At 36.3% G+C, this 11,443-nt stretch overlaps 2 protein-coding genes across 4 annotated transcripts in view; one reads left to right on the top strand and one right to left on the bottom strand.

The window, feature by feature from the left end:
* The first annotated feature begins 74 nt into the window (after positions 1-74).
* Positions 75-8,247, top strand: LOC107741296 (malate synthase, glyoxysomal-like). 2 transcript variants are annotated; one of them, XM_016553993.1, is made up of 15 exons: positions 82-310; positions 517-645; positions 816-1,034; positions 1,115-1,205; positions 1,341-1,417; positions 2,046-2,156; positions 2,250-2,309; positions 2,400-2,556; positions 2,636-2,834; positions 4,830-4,908; positions 5,354-5,446; positions 5,549-5,621; positions 5,716-5,783; positions 5,860-5,990; positions 7,254-8,247. In XM_016553993.1, the coding sequence occupies exons 1-15, from the start codon at positions 305-307 to the stop codon at positions 7,420-7,422; spliced, it is 1,662 nt and encodes a 553-aa protein (XP_016409479.1). In that variant the 5' UTR covers positions 82-304; the 3' UTR covers positions 7,423-8,247. The 2 variants fall into 2 exon arrangements, with proteins under 2 accessions (XP_016409484.1, XP_016409479.1); XM_016553998.1 differs by lacking the exon at positions 7,254-8,247 and having other exon boundaries at positions 75-310; positions 5,708-5,783; positions 5,860-5,976.
* A 1,014-nt stretch (positions 8,248-9,261) lies between these two features.
* Positions 9,262-11,443, bottom strand: part of LOC107741278 (N-alpha-acetyltransferase 15, NatA auxiliary subunit-like) — a 28,448-nt gene continuing 26,266 nt past the window's right edge. For both annotated transcript variants that reach the window (XM_016553985.1, XM_016553978.1), the window contains exons 19-20: positions 9,781-9,878; positions 9,262-9,685 (exon numbers count right to left, since the gene is read on the bottom strand). In XM_016553985.1, the coding sequence (XP_016409471.1) occupies positions 9,479-9,685; positions 9,781-9,878 (305 nt within the window). In that variant the 3' untranslated portion in view covers positions 9,262-9,478. The remainder of the gene's footprint in view (positions 9,686-9,780; positions 9,879-11,443) is intronic.

Below are 11,443 nucleotides of genomic sequence, written 5' to 3' on the forward strand. Positions count from 1 at the left end.
AAACTAAATAAATATGGAAGTTATTATATTATATTGTAATATAATTTATTTTAATAAAGGGGGTGGAAGTTTTTACTTTCCAGTGACTTTGTTGATATTTGTGCTTTTAATATTGCAGGAGAATTGCACTAAAAAGATTTAGTCGAGTTTGTTTACTGATTCGTTCCCTTAAAAGCTTTGTTAAAAACACCGATTCGTTCACGAAAGAAACCTCACTACACTAATAGTCATGTGTGGCTTAAAGTAAACAGTGCAATGATACTTATCAAAGTCCAACTCTAGATTTACTGGACGACTGCGGAAAATGTTGGTAAGTTCTCATACTGTGTGCCTGCTTTAAAACAACAGTAACACTCATTAAAATATATATTTTCAGTATGTTCCTATATTTGTATGTATTTATACATATGCAATTGTGTCACCATGTGTCTCTCAGTGAATGGTAATGTGCAGAACTAAATGATGTTTCGGTGTCAGTGTCTGGAGATCATGTAGATTTAATGTGCTGATAAACAGGTACATCAAGGTGTTGAGCTGGAAACGCCTCCCTCAGGACTGGAGAGAGAGTTTCATACTCTTTTTAATTCTGATGCTCTGCAATTTCTGTCTGAACTCACCTCTACCTTCCAAGCAGAGGTTGACAAGGTAGGCTATCGGGAAACCACTTGAATTTATATATAATTTATATTAGGATTAAACCCCGTAAATAAGGAAACCCAAATTACTTATATAGGCTAGCATAACAATGTTTGCTTGTTTGTTTGTTTATTTTTTGGATGAGTGTTCATCAAAAGATGTCATCACTCCTTTACAAGGTTTTGAATTTACGAGTCCTCCGGAAAGTTCAGTTGGATCTGACTGGAGAGTTGCCAGGCTTTCTAAAGGACACAGCTCACATCCGAAATGATCCCAGCTGGAGAGTGAGTCCAGTTCCAGACCGATTACACTGCAGACATGTGGACGTTGGTGACCTTTCACCCTGTGATACACAACGACTTATAATAGGACTCAAATCTACTGCCCAAGGGTTACAGGTAGGACTCAGTTGTGCAAATAAGATGACAAACACTGACATTTCTGGTTGTAATTGTATTATTGTTCTGTTCTGTTGTAGATTGATTTTGATGACGGCAACTGCCCAACATATCGCAATCAAATAAAGGGCATTTACAATGTTTATCAGGCTGTGCACAACCAGTTTCAGGGTAAGTCTTATGATTCTAACTTCTGCTAATTGTTTTGTCAGAAGTGTAATGAATTAAATATTCTTTAACACAAGAATCCCATCAGAGATGTATGGAAAGCATGTGGTAACAATCTGTCATATTCCTTTTGAATAGATGTACCACCCATTTCTCAGGCTCCAGTGCTGATGCTCCGCCCTCGAGCATGGAACATGGTGGAGCACAATATCATGGTATAGATATGTAGCGAGCTGGTTTAATGGCACAGATGATTATTTCTGCATTTTTGTTTGTTTGTCCAAACCACGTGTTGGTTTGTTTGAAATTGATCTAGTTTCACATTTCACCTTATAATGATTTAATGATCTATTGTAAGGTTTTCCTTGGTTTAAAATTATAATCATTCATAACCACTCCTTTAGAAAAGAAAATTAGATTTATTAAAAATTTTAGCTCCCTCTCCCAGACAGCATTAAGTGTAAATATAGAGAAAATGGAGACTTTTGCTTGTTTCCTGCTTTAGATTGTTATTCTATGAAAAAAGCCCCATAGCCTCACATGTGTCTCAAATGAAATTTCAAAAATGACTAAAACTCAGATCTAAATTCAAAAGATTTCAGTGAAAGCCATTCATAATAAAACTCTTCACATTCATGTTATTGCTCTTTACTCTTAATTTATGTCAGTAATTGTTTCATTTGTGTCTGTTTATATTTCTCCAAATTGGTGTTTGGAGAAACATTTGATTCAGATTAAAATGAAAGATAAATCAGATAACTCTTAACTGTAAATGAGCTAATCCTGAGTACTAAAATATCCTTCTTGGTAGTGTGAAGTGTATGCGCATCTGTTTCTTTGTAGGTGAATGGTCGAGAGGTTCCAGGTCCATTGTTTGATTTTGGTCTGCTGATGTTTCATAATGCAAAACTACTTCTTCAAAACCAGAGTGGCCCTTTTTTCTACTTGTCCAAGGTCAGTGTCAGATCACGTTGCTCCGTTAAACAGAACAGAACTTCAATGTAGTATCAAACATATTCTAGAAACTCTTCATGTTTTGTTGTGCAGGTTGAAAGCTACATGGAGGCCAGACTCTGGAGTCAGATTTTTTTCTGGACTGAGAAGAAGGTGCGAGTGTTGACAGAGATTACATATGATCCTGCTGCAGTTTTAACTGCCATGAATTTTATTTCTAATGTATTCTAAAATGTTTTGTAGCTTGGCCTGCCAGCGGGCTGTATAAAGGCCACCGTGTTGATCGAGTGTGTCCTGGCATCGTTCGAGATGGAGGAGATTTTGTACGAGCTCAAGGAGCACTCTGCTGGTCTAAACTGTGGCATCTGGGATTACTCAGCTTCCTTTGTCAACAAATTCGGTCAGCACATACATTTTCTGCAAGTTTGACTAGTAGACTCAATCAAATTCCTCATTAGCGACCATGGTTTGCTTTCTAGGTCATCGGGCTGATTTCCTCCTCCCTGATCGCAGTAAGTATGTGGATATGGAGAAGCGTTTCCTGCACAGCTACATGGATCTTCTAGTGCAGACGTGTCACCGCAGGGGTGCCCTAGCAACAGGAGGCATGGCAGCATTGCTGTTGCCTAGAGACAAAGAGAGTGACCTCTACAAGACTGTACTCAGAACTGTCACCAGGCAAGACACACCCAGAACAAATACAAGCTCTGTAGTGATTTGAATCCAACCCATATTTGCAATCAAAATATAGTGGCACATACTTCTAAATCCTAATATGGAATAAAACATGAAATAATCTTAATTGCTTTTGCATTTAATCTAAATTTCATAAATTTTCGTTGATACTAATAAGGCCGCATCACTATTATATCGATCAAACTTAGGGTTGGGGATTTGAACAACTCCATAACCCCAAGTATTAAAATTTGACCTGTATTCTGCACCAAGATGTATTATGGAACTTAAATAATTCACCAATCAGGCTGACAAATGTAAAATATCCAGTATCCAGTATTTTAAATGGTTTAAACAGTATATCTATACACTGTAAAACCCGACAAGTTACGGTAACTCAAACCGTTTGAGGAAACCGATTGCCTTAAACCATTTAAATATAGTGGCACATACTTCTAAATCCTAATATGGAATAAAACATGAAATAATACTTAATTGCTTTTGATTTAATCGAAATTTAATAAATTTTCGTTGATACTAATAAGGCCGCATCACTATTATATCGATCAAACTTAGGGTTGGGGATTTGAACAACTCCATAACCCCAAGTATTAAAATTTGACCTGTATTCTGCACCAAGATGTATTATGGAACTTAAATAATTCACCAATCAGGCTGACAAATGTTGCCTTACAGACAATAAAACTGGGAAAATTCAATGTAAGTGACACAAGCCAAATCTATAGACCACAATATAATAGAGCCTTGGTGGTGGGCTCTTCAGACTTGGAACTGTATGAAACCATCTAACAAACATCATGAACACCCTAGCAATTGCATGCCTTTAAAACAACCCAGACTACCTTAGCAGCTACTTAGGGATGCCCTGGCTTTTTTCCACAACATTGTAACCCAGCTAAGTATGTTCAAACAATGTTATGCTAACTTTCCCATTAAGTTGACAACATTAATGACAACATTATTTCTAAATGTTCTCTGAACATTTAAAATATCCAGTATCCAGTATTTTAAATGGTTTAAACAGTATATCTATACACTGTAAAACCCGACAAGTTACGGTAACTCAAACCGTTTGAGGAAACCGATTGCCTTAAACCATTTAAGTTTTAAAACCAATAAATATGAGTACTGTAAACTCATATACATTAAGTTAAATTCACTTATATTTTTTAAGTGTTGGTTTAGTCAATCATTAGAATAAACTCAACTTAAAGACTTTAAGTTTATTTCACACAGTCAGTTTGAGTTCAGGTAACAAATCTAACTAAGTCTTAACAACTATATATTTACTTAAATGGTTTGAGGAAACCGATTGCCTTAAATGGTTTAAGTTCATCAAACTCAAAGTAATAAAGTTACATAAGACTAAGCAAAACTAACATTGGTACAAAGAAATGATGACAGAGCAGGAGGGTATTATTAAGTGTTTATTGAAATACATTTACTTCACAAGATGTTTTCAAACATAAAACAAAACCAGTGCGATATAGAGTCAAAAAATGACATTTAAAAAATCTTATCAGACTTTTCACCAAATAAGTCTAGACAAGAAAATGTTTAAAAATTAGTGCAAAAAAAATAAACAGCACCAGTGCACTGACCCAAGACTTTGCAGACATCATCTCATCTTCAAATGCAACCAAAGCATCCACTGGGGTTAAAGACAATGTTGCTGCTGCCTTCTGCACCTGGTCAGGATCCTTTTTCTAAATGCAGTGGGGGAAAAAATAGTTATGTTCTAAGAACATTCCCTGTTAGCTGGGCCTGTTTTGCATGGGCATGCACCAGATTCATCACAGATTGTATTTATCTAGTTATTTGACTGATAAGTTTTTCTTGGCTCACAGTCATAGTCATTTTAGTATGCATAACATTAATATATTATTGTGCGAATCAAAGAAATACATCAATACAGCTCAACCAATTTTGGATCTGTATTTGTTTTCCATACAAATGATCATTCTTATTTTGTTTTAGACTTAAATTACTGGAGATCAAGGCAGGAGTTGATGGCTTCATGGTCTACGACATGGACCTGATTGAGCCCATGCAAAAAGTAAGTGTCTCACATAAGTTGTTAATTTCTGTCTAGTCATTGATAGACAGTGTTGGGAGTAACGCATTACAAAAGTAATAATATTACAGTAGTATATTACTTTTTGCTGTAACGCAGTAATATAACGCATTACTAGTATGCATAACATTAATATATTATTGTGCGAATCAAAGAAATACATCAATACAGCTCAACCAATTTTGGATCTGTATTTGTTTTCCATACAAATGATCATTCTTATTTTGTTTTAGACTTAAATTACTGGAGATCAAGGCAGGAGTTGATGGCTTCATGGTCTACGACATGGACCTGATTGAGCCCATGCAAAAAGTAAGTGTCTCACATAAGTTGTTCATTTCTGTCTAGTCATTGATAGACTTCCCCATCACAGCACTCGCATACAGTATATACATAAGAAAACATATCATCTCTCTCTCTCACACAGCTGTTTCAGCTTCACTCTCATGGTCAGAATCAACTCCTGCAGCTGCGTGAAGACATCACTGTGACCCCTGAAGACTTGCTCACTATGCCTGCGGTCAGTTGAATTCTATCACTGCAAATCATGTCAACATTTTAATAAATGTGTGGTGAGTGAAAATTATGTTGCCTTTGTATTGTGTGCTTTATATTTCTATAGGGAGGAGTAACACTGTACGGACTGAGGTATAACATTGCTGTAGGAGTCCTCTTCATTGAAGCCTGGCTTTCAGGTGCAAAATTTTATTTCACCTATGACCTTTTTAAACAACACTTTTATGCTATGTGATGAATGGAGGTTTTATTAATATTAACTTAGTACAACAGGCAGAGGTCATTTTTTCTATCTGGGGAAGGTTGAGGATTCAGCAACAGCAGAGATATCCAGATCTCAGGTTGGTTCACAACACTGTCCAGCTCTCATGCTACAATGTGATATTATCTCTTACTTTAAGAGGCTGCATTTGTCAGGTTTGGCAGTGGATCCGGCACCAAGTGAGACTGGAGGATGATGGGACAGTGGTGACCCGAGCTCTTGTCAGCAGTTTGGCTGAAGGATTGATGGAAGATCTGAAGGCAGCCATACATTGCCAAACAAGCAGGTAGAGAATGCTGTACAGACGCTTCATAAATTGGATTGAGAAAACATTTGTTGGACTTGAACAAGAAATAGTGACCAGAAAATGAAGTGGGATTCACACAACAAAATACCATGCATTACAGTGATTTTACAATGGTTACAGGATGTCCCTGGAGACAGTATGAAGAAATCATTGTTCAATAGTTCAATTACAATAAATAAAAAATGTTAATATTACAAAAAAAATTAATTGTATACTAATAAAATAAAGTACTATATGAATATTAAACTCTTTCTCAATGTTCTATACCTTATTAGTCTAACTCGGTGTTATCATTAACTAAAACAATATATACACTGCCGTTCAAAAGTTTGGGATCAGTAAGACTTGTAATGTTTTTTAAAGAGGTCTCTTATGCTCGTCAAGGCTGCATTTATTTGATCAAAAATACAGAAAAAACAGTAATCTTGCAAACTGTTATTACAATATAAAATAATGGTTTCTATTTTAATATCCTTTAAAATATAATTTATTTCTGTGTCTTTTTAACTTTTTATTCATCAAAGAATCCTGAAACAAAGTATCACAGCTTCCAAAAAAATATTAAGCAGCACAACAGTTTCCAGCACTGATAATAAATCAGCATATTAGAATGATTTCTGAAGATCATGTGACACTGAAGACTGGAGTAATGATGCTGAAAATTCAGCGTTGCATCACAGGAATAAATTACATTTTAATGTATATTAAAATAGAGAAACATTATTTTACATCATATTTCACAATATTACATTTTTCCCTGTATTTTTGATCAAATAAATGCAGCCTTGATGAGCATAAGAAACTCATGTAAAAAACATTAAAAATCATTCTGATCCCACTTTTTACCAGTAGTGTGTATATAAGTGTGTGTGTGTGTATATATATATATTATATATATATATATACACATGTAAATACAAACTTGAAAAAACTTGATGAAAATAAATGTTGCCTTTGCAACTAACTGAAAGAAGTTCTAACTTACTAAAATTACTAAACTATAACTGAAATAAAAATATTACTAAAAATAATAATAAAAACTAAACTGAAAACAAAAATTAAAGCAAATATGTGACTAAAAAAATACAGGTTTAATGGATTTTATGTAATCTAATGTCTAATGTAAACAAATACAGTAGTAGTTTACATTGTAAATCTGTTACAGAGCTATGGGACCTCTGTGATTGCCCAAGAACTCACATTGAGAAATACTGACCTTTTCTCTACTTCCACTCTTTTTAGGGACAAACAGAGGTTGATGACTGCGGTGTCCATGTTTATAGAAATAGTGCAGAAGAATGTTTTCCCAGAGTTCCTCACCACATACCTTAACCTGGACCACACTTTCCTCAGCTCTCAGAGCCAACATGAGAACGGACAGACAGACATGGTGCCCAAAGCCAGACTCTAACGAGCCTAAATTACTTCTACATCACAAGCATAATAATACAACCATGAACGCTTGTTGTCTTAACATTTGTGAACTCTCAAACTCTCTATACCTAAGTTTTAGACAAATAATTATGAAGATGGTTTATAACAGTCTAAAAAAGGACAGGAAATGTACTTCAGTTTACCTATAGCACAGTGGTTCTCAACCAGGAGACCTCAAGATGACTTAAAAGCCAAAATATACCAATAAGCCAAAACAACTTTAAATCAATCAATCAAGATGACTTTTATTTTAGCCTCTCAACAACTATTTGAAAAAAAAAGGAAACAATTTATATATATATATATATATATATATATATGTGTGTGTATTAGACCTGGAAAAATAATGGATATCAATACATTTGTAAAACTACTATAATGAATATAAATTTTTTATAGCTATTCCAAGTTTAAAATATTTACAGGGTAGAAATTCTGAGTAACAGAATTCGTATCCTTAATTTATATCCAGTAAATCACAAACAAACAATGAAAAATCTATGAATATTGTTGTGGACAATGAGGGGGGGGGCATGGATTAAAATGTTGAGAACCACTACTATTCCACAGGAATCAAGGCTGTAATTCATTTGAATATATTTTAAAGTCATCTTATTGGCAAACAACCAATAAAAGTAAAGCCCAAATGAGTAAAGTAAAAATAAATACTTATAGGTACAAATTCCAGCTCTTTTCACCAGCAAGTATGTTTGGTTTAACTTTAGCAACCCCTGCAAATTCTTGCGTTCTGTATTTAAGAGATGAAACTCGCATCTTACAGTGTACAACCAAATGAGCAAATGAAAAAACAAAAAGAGAAATACATCAGAGTCATGTTATTTTGTTTTATTTGTAACTGTGTGAGTGTCAAATGACGGGACATGTTCTCAGAATTCAGACAGTGGTACGTTTGATGTAGTTTTGTATTATGGTGAAAAAAAAATCAAACAAAGTTTGAAACCAACAGAAGAACCCAAACAATGAGTGGGAGGGGGAAAAAAAGATTCCAAATAAACCCAACAGAAACAGTAAAAGTCCTACAGGTCCAACAGAAGCCACTGCCACCTCTAAGACATTCACTGAAAAACCAAAAGGCAGCACAGGATGAAAGAGGAAAAAATACAAATTAGAGATGCACGTCTGCCTCTCCTCAGCACTCCAGGTGACCTTTCAATTGACTGTTATCAGCTTATTGGCTGAACATCAGTGTCTCCTCCCAGCAGACATGGTGGGTTTCGACTGCTGGCTCCCCCTGGTGGCTGATCCTGGAACCGTTTCTTCCCAGACACAGTAATTCACTGCCACACACTCCCCACACCCCCAACCCCCCTTCCTAGGTACCCTCGCAACAGGTGCCGTCATCTGCCTCTAAAGATCCGCCCCACAGGTTTGGCACACGACCACACAAGTCAAACCAGGACCAAAAGTATTGCTATTCCTGATATTATTCGGTTCTCTTTAATATCGTCTTATATAAATTACTCTTAAAAACATGAGAAGCAAGATGCATGTGTCTGATAAACAGGAATTAGGTCCAATGAGTTCACTGTGACCATCTTGATCAATATTTCTCTTTAATACCATTTACTCTGTTCTAGCATAAGAGACGGCATTGGCCATATTAAAAAAAAACAAAAGCAAAACAACAAGATAGAAAGGGGAAAAAAAATAGTAAAACGGGTTTTTCCCCTATTGCTCACTCGCTTCCGTGAGTGGAAGTGAAGGCGGAAGGTAACCGTGGTCTCGTTAGTGCAGTAGAGTCTCAACCTCAGTGGGGCGTCTGGTCTCAAAATGCTGACGGCCATTAAACGGCGTATTAAAAAAAAACAAAAGCAAAACAACAAGATAGAAAGGGGAAAAAAAATAGTAAAACGGGTTTTTCCCCTTATTGCTCACTCGCTTCCGTGAGTGGAAGTGAAGGCGGAAGGTAACCGTGGTCTCGTTAGTGCAGTAGAGTCTCAACCTCAGTGGGGCGTCTGGTCTCAAAATGCTGACGGCCATTAAACGGCCACCCTGCTCCTTTCCTGAAATGCTCACATCTCATTGGGCATGTCCTCATGGTCGCAGGGGGACAGGTCTCCATTGGTGGTCACCGCAGAGTTGTCCTGGTAACCGGGGGGCATGAAGGCTAAAGCATAGGGATAGAGACCATGGCAAGACGCACGATACGATTCAACATTTTTCTCCTGCTGAGAGCCCAGACTGCCGTCCCTCAACGCCTGGAGCACCTCGGTACACGTCTAATATTCACACATACAAATATGAGAGATGTAGCATTAAGCGTTTCATGAGAAATATCACAAATTTTATACTGTTCTGTTTATGGTTATTGTACCTGAATGGTTCTGCCAGTTAGGGACTCGTTCAAAGAGGTAGCCAGCTCAACAGCCATCCCCTCAGAGGAGGGGTCCAGAAAGACCATCATCTTAGCAGCTGCATACAACAAAAAGGCAGCTGCTAAATGAAGAGCTAAAAGAATTTAGCAGCACACTCATACTAAAAAGGTTTCACAGCAAAAAAGCAATTCATTTCTGGTCACATGAGCAAAAGTGGCCATTGGTGTAGTTCAAGTTTATGAGCAGCAATGTGACTGAACAATCACCAAAGAGACTGCAGACAGTGATCCACTGTCTGAACTGGTCTGATAAGGAACCCATTAGAAACACCAAAGATCAACCAACAGTACAGTGAGACTGTGACCTCCAGTGATTTAATTGTTGCAAGTATGAACAATCCTTTAATGGTGGAACAATTTAATCTCTTGATTAAATGTCTGGGTAATATTTTATGCAAAAATATCTATTAAAAATGAAAAACATTCATTTAATTGAAAATTTTTATTTTGCATAAAGACAAACAAGGGCACACTGCAAAATATGCTTCTGTGCAATTTAATTTAATTGTATTAAAGTATATAAATAAAAGGCAAAAAATCTTATATTATTACACTATTGTTTAGTTAGCATTTTATATTGTAAATCAAGTATACATATAATGATGCACCGTTCAAATGTCTGAAAGAGCTCTTATGCTCACAAAGGCTGCATTTAACTGATCAAAAATTCAATAAAAAATGTTGTGAAAATTACTACAATTTATGTGTTTTCTATTTTAATTTATTGAAATAAATATTCTATTCTATTTTTTAGGATTCTTTGATAAAAATAGAAAGTTCAAAAAGAGCATTTATTTGAAAATCTTTTGTAACATTATAAATGTTACTGTCACTTTTGATCAATTTTATTCATTCTTGCAGAATATAATTATTTATTTTAGTTTTGTGTGTGTATGTATGAAAGTGAAAGTTAAGTGACGTGTGGCCAAGTATGGTGACCCATACTCGGAATTTGTGATCTGCATTTAACCCATCCAAGTGCACACACACAGCAGTGAACACACACACACACACCATGAACACACACCCCGAGCAGTGGGCAGCCATATTGCTGCGGTGCCCGGGGAGCAGTTGGGGGTTCGGTGCCTTGCTCAAGGGTCTCACCTCTGTCATGGTATTGAGTAGGGGTGTAACGATTCACTCGTTTTCTCGATGCATCGATTACAAACCCTGACGATGCAATACATCAATCTTGAAACATGGATTTAAGAGAAATGAGAAATGCAGGAGCAAAGGAAACAAAGTTTCCTTACTTTAGCAAAGGAAAACCAGTCTCCTCTTGGCTTATATCGAAATCCTCCAACATTTTTCTTTACAAATCCTCGTTTTGTGCTTCTAATTCGTGAACGGTGTTTGTTTTGTTTTGTCTCCACGTTCGTCATTAATCATGCAACGCCGACATCTTACGTCATCTGCCGGAACGGCTTCCATGTATGACAGTCAGCGGAAGTGAGAAAAAAGTGTTTATTACGTTTGAAATATGGATATTTATCTTACAAAAATGCATGGATTCGCTACAGGGGGCCTTTATTCACCCCCTGGAGCCGTGTGAGGGACGTTTTATTACGGATGCACGCACTTTATTTCACGTCTTCTGAACTGT

Source organism: Sinocyclocheilus rhinocerous, unplaced genomic scaffold (assembly GCF_001515625.1).
Source record: "Sinocyclocheilus rhinocerous isolate Xijiao unplaced genomic scaffold, SAMN03320098_v1.1 scaffold431, whole genome shotgun sequence".
NCBI classification, from domain to species: domain Eukaryota; kingdom Metazoa; phylum Chordata; class Actinopteri; order Cypriniformes; family Cyprinidae; genus Sinocyclocheilus; species Sinocyclocheilus rhinocerous.